Source organism: Orycteropus afer, unplaced genomic scaffold (genome assembly GCF_000298275.1).
Source record: "Orycteropus afer afer isolate SDZICR_OR568_19922 unplaced genomic scaffold, OryAfe1.0 scaffold00344, whole genome shotgun sequence".
NCBI lineage: Eukaryota > Metazoa > Chordata > Mammalia > Tubulidentata > Orycteropodidae > Orycteropus > Orycteropus afer.
The window spans coordinates 826,111-840,864 of record NW_006921931.1 but is presented as its reverse complement, the minus strand read 5'-3'; the positions used below and the strand labels follow the sequence as shown (position 1 = coordinate 840,864).

At 43.4% G+C, this 14,754-nt stretch overlaps 1 protein-coding gene across 1 annotated transcript in view; it reads right to left on the bottom strand.

Annotated features, from left to right (window-relative positions):
- Positions 1–13,027, bottom strand: part of KCNG3 (potassium voltage-gated channel modifier subfamily G member 3) — a 152,696-nt gene extending 139,669 nt beyond the window's left edge. The window contains exon 1 of the mRNA XM_007952526.1: positions 12,405–13,027. Coding sequence (XP_007950717.1) covers positions 12,405–13,027 — 623 coding nt within the window. The remainder of the gene's footprint in view (positions 1–12,404) is intronic.
- Positions 13,028–14,754: the final 1,727 nt, after the last annotated feature.

The window sequence follows — 14,754 nt, the reverse complement described above, 5'->3', positions numbered from 1 at the left end:
GGCTACCACTGTCATCCACTTGGAAGGGATGTAGGAGATCCTGGATAGAGAGGGAGAACAATGTGGAACAAAACTCAAAATCATTTGGAGGCGAAAACAACAAAAAGAAGGTGAGGACCAGGTTTGCTGGTCTGACAGAGCCTGGTGGAACCACTGAGACTATGGTCCCTAGCTGCCCTTCAGGTCTGGAATTGAACCCACACCTATGGTTGCCAGCCAAATAATGTACAGGCATGTCAGTTAAACATTTACCTAAAGTAGACACATGCCCTGGAGAGAACAATCATGGGAGAAGGAAGTGCTGCTTATGCACAGGGAGACAGCTCAGGGCGCAGGAGAGTACGGAGGGATGGTCACTGGGAAGAGGTAACTATGGGGAGGAAGTGGGAGGGGAGCTTTTGCATTGTGGTAAACTGTGGTCAATGACATGAGACAAAGTATATGTGAACTGCTGTATGGAAAGTGAATTTGCTCTGTAAATCTTTACTCAAATCACAATAAATTTTAAAAAATGACAAATAAAAATTTAAGCTACTAGATACCATTTTTCACCTTTCAACTTGATAAAGATTTTTTTTCAAATGCTAACATTTTGTGAAGTATGAAGAAACATGCTCTCTCATACTTTTCTGGTGAGAGTATACGTTGGTACCATTTTTTTTGTAAACAATTTAGAATTTTCTATGAAAATTACAAGTGTATATGGCCTTTGACCCAGAGATTTAACTTCCAGGAATTTACCCTATGGACATACATGCATAAGGCAAAATACAGCATATGTACAAGGATATTCACTATAGCAATTCCTACAGATAACAAATAACCTAAATGTCCAGCACTATGAGACATCAACACAATGAAATACTATGAAGCTGCATATAAGAATCGGGCATCTCTCAATAGACACATATGAAGTAACCTCCACGATATGTTTTTTAATTTAAAAAGTTAAGTTTCAGGACACCATACTGCACTAGTTTGTCTGTCTGTGTGGGGCAGTGAATTACTTAGTATGGGTCTTCTACCCATGGTCTTTGTGACTCCCACCAGATGACTGGGTGGAATTATGCAAATGTGAGGTACTTATGATCCACCAAAGGGACTTGATAGCTTATGAATAATGTAAATAATAAGTACATGGCATGCTTGTGGGGGTGGGACTATGCAAATAAGGTACATGGAACCCGAACATGGGGACTGGTCATGTTTGCCATTCTGCTAGGCTAAAAATGAACAGAGGTGGAAAAGGGGGATCTCACTGCCACAAGAGAGAACAGCCAGGAGGGGAGCCATCCTTGGACCCAAGATCCCCACACTTAGGCATCAGAGAGAGCAGCAGCAGCAGAAAAGCAGAGCTAGGAAGCCAACATGGGACAAAGCGGCCGGCTTCCCGGCCCACAGAGCAAGAAAGCTTAGTGCCTTTGGGAAGGAGATTTGCTGGCAGAATGGGGTGCCTCTTTGGGTGCCTATCAGGCAAGCTAAAAGAGATCTGTAACAGTGGCCCAAGTAGGGAAGAGGCCAAGGCCAAAGAGAAGCATGCTTGCTGCACAGCTGAGATGAAGCTGTCCTGACTAAAGAACTGTATCCTCACTTGTTTCTGATCCTGAATTATAACCTGCTGCTTCACCAATAAACCCCATAATCATGAGTATTGTCTGAGTGGCCTTTGCAATGAATTACTAAACCCAGCAGAGAAGTAGAGAGTGTCGTGGAAGGGATGGCTGGTATCAGAATTGGTTTGGAGGGTGGAAGCATGTCTGACCTCCACCTCATAGGAATCAGCCTTTGGGCTGATGATATTGATGGTAACCCTGTACTCCCCTGGTGAGGTCAGAGGAGGTTGGAGGATATCAGCCCTATGCCCTTTTTTTGCAGTTGACTTTTTCCAAATATGTATATGCATTTGTAAATGCATAGAATGACTCTGAAATAATTAAAAAAAAAAAAAATACTAATTACTGTGGTTACATCTAAGAAGGGTATCTGGGGAATAAAGAAAAGCTTACTTGTATAGCTTCTGGATTTTGAATCGTTATTTGTATGATTAGTAACTATCCAAAATAAATCAATTTAAAGATTACCCTCAAACTCAGAAAGTTTTAAATTACTGATTTGGAAACCTTTCAAAATTTCTTCCAAACTTGGGGGACTTCCAGTAAGATGGAGGAATAGGCAGACTAGTGACACAGACCCTCTTCAACAAAGAAAAGAAAAGTTAATTGACAAAGATACAGAAGATAATCCTGGAGCCCTGAGCTTTGAAAGGAACTAAATAGAAGTGGATTAGGCACCAACTACTGCAAAAACATGCATGAAAACAATGAGTACAAAGACAGAGCTGCGAATGTCAGCTACTCTGATGGTACCAACAGCCTGAATATTTCAAGGTGGTGTTAGGACCTGAGAATTGACCTAAAGATCAGCCCTGGTCACCAAGGACTGCAGGGATGACTGTGCTGGTGGCCTATGACTAGGAAGGGAAACAGCAAGGAGGGAGACAACCTGAGCTGCTGACTTTCTGCTGTCCAGATGGCGCAGCCATTTTGATTTTTACATGTGGCAGCCATTTTGAATGTTTGTAAGTGGCAACCATTTGGGATATTTAAAGTGACCGAGGGTGCAGCCATTTTGAATGTTTACAAGCAGTGGCCATTTTGGATATTTAAAGTCACCAAGGGTGCAGCCATTTTGAATCTTTACAAGTGGTAACCATTTTGGATTTTAAAGTGATAGCATTCCCATTCAAATTCCAGGGACCTAAGAATAGGCTCTATTTGCCAAGGTTGGCAGGGACATACAAGAGGCTGAAAACAGGAAAGGAGATAGGTGGTGAGTGTGTAAGTGCTGTCAACTAGTGAATAGAGGAGCACAGCACAGTACCGTTTGCATAGATAACATACAAAGAAAATGAAAATTGTGGGCATGTCACTCCAACATACAATCACCAATTAAATAAAAACACAAAAATGTCACAATGCCTCAGAGACAATAAAACATCACAGTCCACACAAAGAAGCAAGATAAAATGGTAGAAACAAGGGACCAGGATACAGACCCAAAACATATCCCTGAGGAAGACGCACCATTGGAACTACCTGATAAAGAATTCAAAAGAATCATATTTAGATATCTTCAAAGGATTGAGAGACAGATCAAAGAAAACACAGACAAAACCCTAGAAGAATTTCAGAAGAAAATACAAGAACAAAATGACAAAATAAATGAAAAATTAAAAATGATTCTAAATCTACAGATAGAAATCCAGAAGATTAATACTAAATTGTCAGAAATAGATAACACATTGAAAGGGCAAAGGAGTAGAACTGATTGAACAGAAGACAGAATTAATGAGGTTGAAGACAAATACCGGAATACTTCTTTGGAAAGGGATCCATCAGAAAAAAGATCAAAACAAAATGAAGAAAGCCTAAGGCTCATGTGTGATACCATCAAAAGGAATAAACTACATGTCATTGGAATTCCAGAACAGGAAGAGAAAAAGAAAACCACTGATAACAATGAAAGATGAGAATGTATCCATTCAGGAAGTCCAACAAACTCCAAACAGGATAGACCCCAAAAGAAAATCCCCAAGACATATCATCACCAAACTAACCAAAACCAAAGACAAAGAATCATGAGAGCAACATGGGAAAAACAAAAAAATTATCTACAAGGGGCAACCAATAAGACTAAGCTGGGATTTCTCAGTAGAAACCATGCAGATGAGAAGACAATGGGATGGTATATGTAAAACTCTGAAAGAGAAAAATTTCCAACCAAGAATTAAGTACCCAGCAAAACTGTCCCTCAAATATGATGGTGAAATTAGGACATTTCCAGATAAGCAGAAATTAAGGGAATTTGTTAAAACCAGACCAAGCTTACAAGAGATGCTAAACAGAATCCTTTGGACAGAGAAGCAACAACAGCCAACAACAACTGACCATTAACACACATGATCATATAACCCAGAAACCCAGCTGTGGGAATTATCCAAAGTAAAGAAGCCTACAAGATTGTAAACAGGGAACCAGAGACATCAATTGACAGAGAGGACAACTACAAACCAAAAAAAGGGAAAAAACTGTGTCGTTACAGAACTTCTAGGTTGTAAGGAAGTCAAGACAACTACAAAATAGAACGGACTGTTCTAAACTTGGGAATAAAACTATAAATCACAGGGTAACCTCAAAGAAAAAGGATAAAACTTCACATCAAAATTTAAAAAAAGGACCAACATAAATATTTAGCAAATACTAGAACAATAGCAACTAAGGAAGTGATAGCATGATTCACAAACAAAATGAGCTCAGCATAGAAAATTATATGGAACAAAGAAATTGATACCATGAAAAAGCACGTAACAAAAATGACAGCAACAAATTCATATTTGCCAATAATTACATATCTAGCAAGGGACTTATCTCTAAGATTTATAGAAAACTCCAGCACCTCAACAGCAAAGGAATTAACAATCCAATTGAAAAATTGGCAGAAGACATGAATAGACACTTCACCAAGGAGGATATTCAGGTGGCCAGCTAATACATGAAGAGATATTCACAATCACTGTCCATCAGGGAGATGCAAATCAAAACAATGGAGATACTGTCTCATCCCAGCACTGATGACAAGGTTCAACAAGACAGAAAATAACAAATATTGGTGGAGATATGGAGAGATTGGGACTCTGATACACTGCTGGTGGGACTGTGAAGGGATATGACCACTGTGGAAAGCAATATGGTGATTCCTTAGAAAGCTGGAACTGGAGATTCCATTTGATCCAGCAATCCCACTACTTCATGTATATCCTAGAGAGGTGAGAGCCAAGATAGGAACAGATACATGCACGTTCATATTTATCGCAGTACTATTTACAATAGCAAAAAGATGGAAACAACCTACGTGCCCATCAGTGGAAGAATGGATGACCAAACAATGGTACACACACATAATGGAATGCTATGCAGCACTAAAGAATAATGTAGAGTCTGCAAAACACCACATAATATGGATGAACTTGGAGGACATTATGCTGAGTGAAATAAGTCAATCACAGAAGGACAAATATAGTATTAGTTCATTGTTGTGGAGGGTCAAGTGAATGTTTATATATGGAGGGTAACTTTCTTTGTTGGTTGCCAGGGATGGGAAAGGACAGGAGGAAACACTGCAAAAAAAAAAAAAAAGGGCACTGACCCACGTCACTTTAGTTTTGTGTATTTCACTGTACATACATTAAATATGAATAAAATGCATTAAAAAAAAGTAAAAGAAAAAAGCACAAGGATAATGTGTATCCAACTAGAAGCACACTCCGTTAGAAATACAGTGAACACGCAGGAAGACAGAGAGAACCAAGATGAGAGAAGTCAGCGTACTTTAACCAACAACCAGTAACATGACCCTACACATGTAAGTAATATATTTGACTAAAGCAGTGACAGTAAAATAAAAAAAAAAATTCAAAATTTAAAAAAATTTCTTCCAAACTTAAAATTGTGTTCTTCTTGTTGTTGTTATGTGCCATCAAGTCGGACCCAACTCATAGCGACTTCTCCTAGGATTTCTGAGGCAGTATCACTACCATAGTAGATTGCCCTATCTTCCTTCTGAAGAGTGGCTGGTGGGTTTGAACCGACAGCCTTCTGATTAGCAGTCAAGTGCCTTAGGCACCATGCTACTAGAGCTCCCTAAAATTGTGTACTACTACAAAATGTCAATGGTAAAAATGGAACCCTATTTCTACCTTTATTACTTCTGTACAATAAGTGCTTGAGATATAAATGTCCCTTCACTTAATAAATTTTTTTCTCATTCTGGTGCAGACTCTGTTGTCGCCACCCAAGAGTTTCAGCACCTGAACCCTGCTGCCTTATCCCAAACTCTTCTTCAACTGATATAACTGATGTATTCCTAGAAGGTTATATTTTGAAATATAATATTAACAACATATATTGATTGTAACTAAATATCAACTCTTTTAAAAAGATACTGCTATAAAGACACAAAGAAGTATGCTCCAAAAAAGAGAGAATATCAGTAAATGTTGTATACAATTTTGCAACAACAGTAAAAACAACCAAAAAATATGTGTGTGGTTACAGATGTAGATATGGATATATACATGTGTATAGGGAGGTATATGCAAGTAAATGCACCTACACGTATAGGTGTATTTGTAGGCATATGTATACACACTTTTGTGTATGCTCCTTATTTATCCACATATATAACAAATCACATAGGGAGTACAGTTTCTGAGGCTTCCTAGACATATCCAAACAATCTGTGGGATTGGTTTACTGGGTCAAAAGGCTTGAAACCATACATAGTCTCAGGGGACAACTTAATCAATTGGTGTAAGATAGTTCACAAAGATAATGTTCTACATCCTAGTTTGGTGAATGGGTGTGGAGTCTTAAAAGCTTGTGAGCAGCCATCTCAGATACAACTATTGATCTCTACTTTTATGGAGCAAAAGAGAATGAAGGAAATCAAAGGCTCAAATAAGAAACTAGTCCACGGGACTAATAATAGCCCACATGAACCACAACCTCTTCTAACCTGAGACCAGAGGAATTAGATGCTACCATTACTGAGAGTTCTGACCAAGGACACAATTAAAGGTGTCAGATAGAATGGGAGAAAAATGTAGAACAAAACTCAAATTCCTACTAAAAAAGTCCAGATCTACTGAACTAACAGAAACTGAATGGACGTCTAAGACTATCACCCTTAGATATAAGATACTCTGAATTTGGGGTAGGGGGAGAGATATAAGGTACTCTTTAACTTTGGAATTGAAGCTATTTCTGCAGGTAACCTTTCAGCCAAATATTAGACTCTCTTATAAAACAAACAATATCATCTGTGAGTAATGTGCTCCCTTGAAAAATTAACTTTATAAGACCAAACACTCAAGAGTTATCCAAAAGCAAAAATGAGAAGACAAAAGAAGGGAACGAAAGGGAAGTTAGATCAATGGAAACAGAATAAGCAGAACAGAAATAATGAAAATGCTGACACATCGTAAAATTTGTAACCAATGGCACGGAACAATCTGTGTAAAAATTGTTAAGGGGAACATAATTTGTTGTGTAAAATTTCATCTACAACACAATAAAATATCATTTTAAAAATGTCTCTGTGTTAAGAAATCATATAAAACAATTTATTTGCCTGCTAGGCCTTTTCATCTAAATCTAGTTTAGAAACTAGTACATGTATGTATGAAAAAGTAACTACCATACCAGGCAGGGTGTTACAGCTGTCAAATAAGTAGTACAAACAAGCAATCTCACAAGAAGTTAAGAAGGAAACATCACATTTACTAGGGTAATTGTGGTGGTTACGCTTGTATGTCAGCTTGGCTGGGCCTGGTTGAGTGGCTGGGCAGCTGAATGCAGTTATTCCCCATGGTGAGATTTGTAATTAGCTCCACGGTGGAATCTACTGGAGCAGCTGAGTAGCTGCTTTGGTTATGTGGTCTGCTTCCAGTATATAAGAAACAGCATTGGGAATGGTCTCCAGCTTATGGCACGCTTGAACCATGCATGTAGCTGTGTTGCTGCTCAGCAGCCTGCCATGATCTGCCGACCCTGGGACTGTCAGTGGACTTGAATGAATGGCCTGCCGTGTGGTTTGGTAACATCAGGACTATGCCATTCTATTTGTCGACCTTGGGCTTGTTAGCCTCAGCAGCCAGTAGCTGCCTGAGTGAAGAGATGCCTCTAGCTTGTGGGCCGGGAACAAGCGGCAAAGCTTAAGCCCAGGGTCGAGGGGCTTTTACACAGCCCCTGGAGCCTTGCACTTTGAACTTGGACTTTTAGCCTCCTGAACTGTAGAACAGAATTAACTCCTGTTTGTTCTATCCCATTTTTCGTATATTCTTGTTAGAGCAGTACTAAGTAACCAGAACAGTAATCATCGAGCTCTGGTAGCCTAGTGCCTAAGGCATTTGACTGCTAACTAGAAGGCTAGCAGTTCAAACCCACCAGATACTCCTTGAAGGAAGACTGGGCAATCTACTTCCGTAGCAATACCACCTTAGAAACTCAAGGAGGGGTTGCTATGAGTCATTTTGAAAGGCTTCAAAAAAGAAACCAAATCCGAGTTGGGCTTGATGGATGATCCAATTTCAAGAATAGGCAAGGGATTTTACAGGAAGGGGCATCCAGATGGTTCAGGAACAAGTGAACAGGCTAGCTGGGGTAAGTGGAACCTGCAAGTGGTGGTGTGTACTCCTAGCTCCCGGGAATCCACTTAATCAGTCCCTGATGCTTGTATCAACACCCTGGATTATTTTTCATTCTTTTTAAGATTTCCCAGAGTTATCATTTCTTCTTGAATTTCACCACCACAATCCACGTTCTTGTTTCCTCCCTCTGCAGAGATCTCCAAATTCATCCTCCTATTTACAATTTCTCCCCATCTCCAATTCACAGTGCATATCTTTTTTTTTTTCATATTATTTATTAGTTTATTTGTATTATGCTTTAGGTACAAATTTACAGAGGAGAGTTTGTTTTACATTCAACATTTCATGTACATTTGATTTCACTCCCCAATTATCATCCCAACCCTAACCCACTCTCCTCCCCTCCCTTCCCAGTAACCCCCCATCCTGTGCTCCTCATAGTTACGCACTCCTGGGTGTCCTGCATTTCCTCCGTGTCAATGCTGCCCCTCTGGTGCCCTGTGGTCGACTGCTCCAAGGGATACATCTCCATAGAATATGTGGGTGCATCATTCTGGATTGAGTGATCTGCGTGTAAGTCTTATTTACTATAGGGCTGAGAGCCAGTCCCTAGGAGTGAGTTTTATTCCAGACCGGAAGTATATCCCAAGGCCACAGTATTGGGGCTCCCACTCACAGTGCACATCTTACCACATTTATTATTTTATATGTATAACCCACTCACCTCTACACTCACAAAACTGCCGATGCTAACAAGTATATGCAAAATAAATTACTCTCCCTGGCATTCAAGGCCTTCTACCATCTACTCTCTAATCTACCTCTCACTCCATCATTGGACTCCCTAAACATAATATATAAATTTCATGCCTATGCTTATGCTGTTTCTTACCAGGAAAATTCTCCTTATTTCGTTCCCAGGGGAGAACATATGTTTGCGCGGTTATATAGTACATTGTTGCTGTTGTTAGAAGCGATTGAGTCAGTTCTGACTCATAGCAACTCTATGTACAAAAGAATGAAACACTGCCTGCCCCGGCCTGGTCATTACTATGCTTGAGCCCACTGTTGCAGCCACTGTGTCAATCCATCTCACCAAAGGTCTTATTCTTTTCACCGACCCTCTACTTTACCAAGCATGATGTTCTTCTCCAAGGACTGGGTTCCTCCTGATAACGTATCCAAAATATGTAAGACAGTCTCACCATCCTCCCTTCTAAGGAGCATTCTGGCTGTACTCCTTCTAAGACAGATGTGTTCATTCTTCTGGCAGTCCATGGTATATCCGATATTCTTCACCAACACCATAATTCAAAGGCATCACTAATTCTTCAAGTCTTCCTTATTCACTGTCCAGCTTTTGCATGCTTATGAGGTATTGAAAATACCATGGTTTGGGTCAGGTGCACCTTAATCCTTAAGGTGACATCTTTGCCCTTTAACACTTTAAAGAGGTCTTTTGCAGTAGATTTCCCAATGTAATACATCATTTGATTTCTTGACTGCTGCTTACAAAGGCATTGATTATAGTACATTATAATTTGTATAAATGACACCATGTCAGTGTTGGGGAGTGCACAACCTCTGCAACCTTTCAACAATGGCTGGTTTGCACTCTCTCCCACCTCAAAGGCCTTCCCCAAACAACTCAACTCTCAGAGATCAATTTTGCCTCTAATTCCTACATCACCAACTTGACACCTTTTTCATTTAAAAAAAAACAACAACAACACTGGAACACTGACAGTGCCTTGAACACAGATTACTTCAAAGATGCTTACAAATGATGATAGGATGAATCAAGATGGCAAGTTGTGCTGAAACCGTAAAAAGTCTTGAAGACCAAGAAAGAAGTTTTCACTGTATTTGGTGGATGCCAAATAGGGTCAAATGCTCAAAATGATGTTTAAAAAAAACCCATTTCAGCGACTGCAACCTGGCAGAATTTGTTTGAAAGATTATACCAGAAAAAAGTCCAGTTAAGAGGCTATTCAAATGGCCAGTTTAGGGCCCCTCTCTGTCAAAGGAGGCCTAGGAAAAAAGCTCCCTTTTAATGTGCAGTATCTTTGCCAATCAGCCATCCTTTAGTTTTTGTGTTTGTGATTACAGATACTGGTTTTCATACACCTACACTAACAAAGTGAAGCTTAAAACTGGGCCATTAAGCCAAGAAAAATATGCTTTTGCCTGAGATATCTGTGTATCTAAGGAAACAGTTTTGACTTGAATAATTATTGTTGTTGTTATTTGCCGTCGACTCAGCCCCAACTCATAGCGACCCCTCCTTGGATTTCCGAGGCAGTATCACTACGGAAGTAGAACTGCCCAACCTTCCTTCCGAGGAGTGGCTGGTGGGTATGAACCGCCAGCCTCCTGGTTAGCAGTCAAGTGCCTTAGGCACTATGCTACCAGAGCTCCCTGAAAAATTATATACATGCATAAAATACATATACAAAAATTAAGCATTACTCTTATCCTCTTCCCTCACTTGTCTTGCAGTCTCCCTGTTTTCCATCTCTCCCTTCCTTTTGGGGATTTTTTTCTCTTCCTCTCTTTCCCTAAAATTATTATTCATCCATTATATCTTTCCAAATGCTTTTACATTAAGGATCTCAATACTTCTCCCAGAACTCCTTTCTAACCCTCAAAAAAAAAAAAAAAAAAAAAATATTAATCAGGTGATTTCACTGTTTTTGCCTATATACTGGTTTAGCCGACCTCAATATCTAAACGTAATTCTCCTATGCCCTTTGCTAGTGTAGCTCACACCTTCACTAGCCTTAGAATTCTGTAATTACGACTGAATCATTTCAGGGCCAGTCATTTATGGCTCATTTTCATATAACCCTCTAAAAGAATCACGGGCATTTATGTATTTAGGTATATAAATTAATTTTATTGTACTGTTAGAGTACCAAATAAGTAATTCTTATCCATAAATTGAAAACTCAGAAACTAACCCACTAAACAAAATTAGCTTCCTAAAGAATTTCCTTTCAAAGCATGTATCTTAGATTTCATTACAAGATGGTATATCAGTAATAGACTCTGTGGTGCTAGACAATATTATTACTTCTAAGATTTATATAAAAACCATTACTCCCTAAAGGAAGAATATTATGTAATCCACTGTAATATCAGGGCATATAACACCAATTCCTAATAGACACATGCCTATCAGGAAAAAATTACAAGACGCAACCATGAATTTGAAAAATGAATAGAGGGGGAATCTTAAAACAGTAGTAAGCAAAGATAAGATAAAATAAATTATACAGTTTGGTTTTCATCCCCCAAAAGACTGGTGCACATGACAGGCCAACTTCATTGTGTTTATTCCTCCCACAAAATAGGCAAAAGAAACTCACATGCAATAAAAACAGAAATAAGCTATCAAAAACAGTCTTAGGAAAGATTTCATCTTGGTAAAGTGGGGAAAAAAAAAAAAAAACTACCTGAATACCGTTTCCGGATTTAGGGCAGTTTAGATTTCCTTCTCTCCCAAGATAACAGGTTTTTCCCTCCTCATTCTGAAGACCCCTCTGAAACCTACAATGTGAATCTTTGGTACCAAGTAGTTAGGAGCGCTTTGCTAACTCCACACTTTGTAGCAAAAGGGAAAATGGGCACAGATATCCCTTACCTATAATCTACCTCTAAATTAATGTCCTTTATAACAACTCCATTACAGCACATATTATGCCTGCGGCAGAGTGTGTAGAATGTGTGGGCAGTGTACAGCAGACCACATTTCACCATAACAAGATTTCATCTTTTCAACACCACCAAAAAGAGGCAAATAATTCAAACTGCTCTTAGCACAAGGTTAAAGAGCTGAATAAGAATAATAAAAGTTTAGAGAAACCTAATTAGACGGATGCTATTTGCTCAAAAGTAAGCTACAAAGATGAGAGATTTGTGTCTCTCTCTAGCCACCCTCTTCGTTCCAGGTGATTTAACCCTCAAAAGCGAGCCAGACCCAGCTTGTGCCCAGGAAATGCGGACAGAGTTGGGGACCAACCCATCCCTTTAGCTGGACACGCCTGGGGCCTCGCAGGGCGATTAAGCACAGTCTAGCTCGGCCGCCCAAAGGCAGACAGAACGGTGACGGGACGGACAGACTGGACAGGACGGACTGTAAGGGCAAAGAAGCAGTGCGTCCTACCCGGAGGGCTCCCTCCCAGGGCCGGCAGAGTACCTGCTCCGGTCATCCAAGCTGCGGTTATCGGCGGCCGCCGCGCGCCAGTCTGGCAGCGTGCTGGCGCACAGCACCACCATGGACACGATCACGAACACCACCGACACGCTGGCCAGGATTTGCGCTGCCAGCGACGACGTGGGCTCCTCGAAGGTCCGCCGCATGCGCTCCAGCCAGCGTCTGGAGGGGGCTGCCTCGGCGCCGCTGGGTCTCGTCTCGTCGCGGCCCAGCTCGTCTGCCGAGTAGAAGGTGTAGGTGTCGGACATGCGGTCGTCGAGGCGGCGCTGGCAGCAGTATTCGAGGTGGGCACCTTCCAGACCCCAGTAGATCATTTCGTTGTAGAAGGACAGCTCGCACATCCGCGGCGCGAAGCGGAGCTTGCCGTGGCCGCGCACGTAGAGCAGGATGAAGCCGAAGGCCTCAGAGTGCCTGTCGAAGAAGTACTCGTTGCGCTCACGGTCGTAATCGTCGCACACCTCGAGCACGTCGCGCTCTGAGCGGCAGCCGTGCAGACGGCTCACGCGGCGCAGCGGGAAGTCCTTCAGCAGCTCCCGGGACAGTGAGTAGCGGGCGCCACCCACGTTCAACACCACCGAGGAGGTCCTGCTGCGCCCGAAGGTCATGGCTGGCCGCCCCGGGGCCCCTCGGCCCAGAGGCACTGCCGCCGCCCCCCGGCCGCCGCACGGGGGCTGTCTGCTGTTTGTAGCCCGGAGAGCGCACTGTCGGGGCTCTCAGGCCCCTCTCCCTCGGGGCTTCGCTCTTGCCTTGCCCTGACCCGGAAGCCCCTCCGAGTTCTAACCTCCTTAGCAGTCCAGCCTCGCTGCTAGCTACCCGCCCTCCGCGTGACGGTACTTGTGGGTAGCCAAGGAGTCCCCTCCGGAGCCAGCGCTGCGCCCCACTGGCAGAGAAGGAGGCTGTGTCAGTGCCACAGTCCCTCGCGCCCAGGGGATGACCCCTCCGAAGCTGGGGTGCCTCTACAAGGTTGCGATGCCGTTCCCTCTGAGGGGCGCAGGTGCAGCAAAAAGGCTCCGGTGTGGGATCGCTCCCCAGTCCCCGGCGCTCTCTAGAACCGTGGCTCAGCAGCCGCCCCGCGGCCGTCCAGAAGCGAGAGGCAAAGTGAGCGGGTTTGGAGGCGGCAAGGAGCCGGCTCTCAGAGGCGGGGGCGGGGCCTCCCTCGCGGTCCTCCCTCCTCTCGTCTCCACTTTGCACTCTGCGCGCCTCCTCCTCTTGTCGCCCGCGCTCGTTCCTCCGGGACTCGCTCAAGCTGGGATTCCCTGCGCCCCGCCCTGGACCTCGGGCTCCGCGCCCCGCGACGCCATCCTCTCCCTGAGCTCTGGCCTGTAGCGGCCGAGAGGGATCCACCGGGAGGGGATGCGAGGAGTAGGGAGCCCTGACTGAAGAGGGAAAGCAAAGCACTACGGCCGGGGTGCCGGCTGCCTCATTCCTCCCTGGAACGTGGGGATGACTTGAGGAGCCGGCAGGCGCCCTTTTAACAGCCCCACAAGGGAGGTGGTGAGGATGGTGAGGGGTACGGAGGTGAGCACTGGAGGGTGGAGCGGGGGGGGGGGGCCGAAGGAGGAGACCGACGGCTTTTGGAGAGCTTTTCCAGAAACTATTTGAAGGCCAGCTTGATTTCTAAGACCGCCCCAAAGGATTTCTCAGCGAAGCCACCCCAGCTACTGCTTTTCCTGCCGTCTTTGCTCTTCTTCTTCCCGTACGGGGAGACCCACGTAGCGCGTGCTCTAAAGGCAGACCCACGCCCCAGCATCCTGCCTTAGTGACTCGGGTCCGCCTGTCTCCTGGAGCAGGAGCAACCCCAGTCCCCGCTTTCTGCGGCGCGCATCCTGAGAGGGCGCTGACGTTTAGCGCTCCTGGACCCCTCGTGACGCTTCCCGTGGAATGGGATGAAAGTCTGGGGACAATCGTCTTGCCACAGGCAAAAACCGAATTCCTCGTTGTTTTTATCTGTTGCTTCCTTATCACATGTGTTGATTTCCCCCATGCACCCTCGAACCGGCTACAGCACCAGCCCTCAGAGCATGAAGAGCCCCTTCACAGAACGAACTGCCCCGCGCCCAGGTTGATGTCCAGGCAGTGGGTTCCTTTGGCAGGGATTGTTTAAACTGTTAATCAGCAATTCACACGACATCAGACATCGGCAGCCCAGCCCGCACATTACCTGGCAGAGGCGAAACAGGTGAGTTGTAAGGCAACCTATGTTAGATGCAAAACAAATACTGGAAGAATAAAGACGGGTGAGGTTGGGTAGGATGCGGTCACCTGACCAGAGTAATCCGTCTGGTCTTGGAAAGGTTTTACCTTACGCTTCACTTTAAAGTTTTGTAGGATT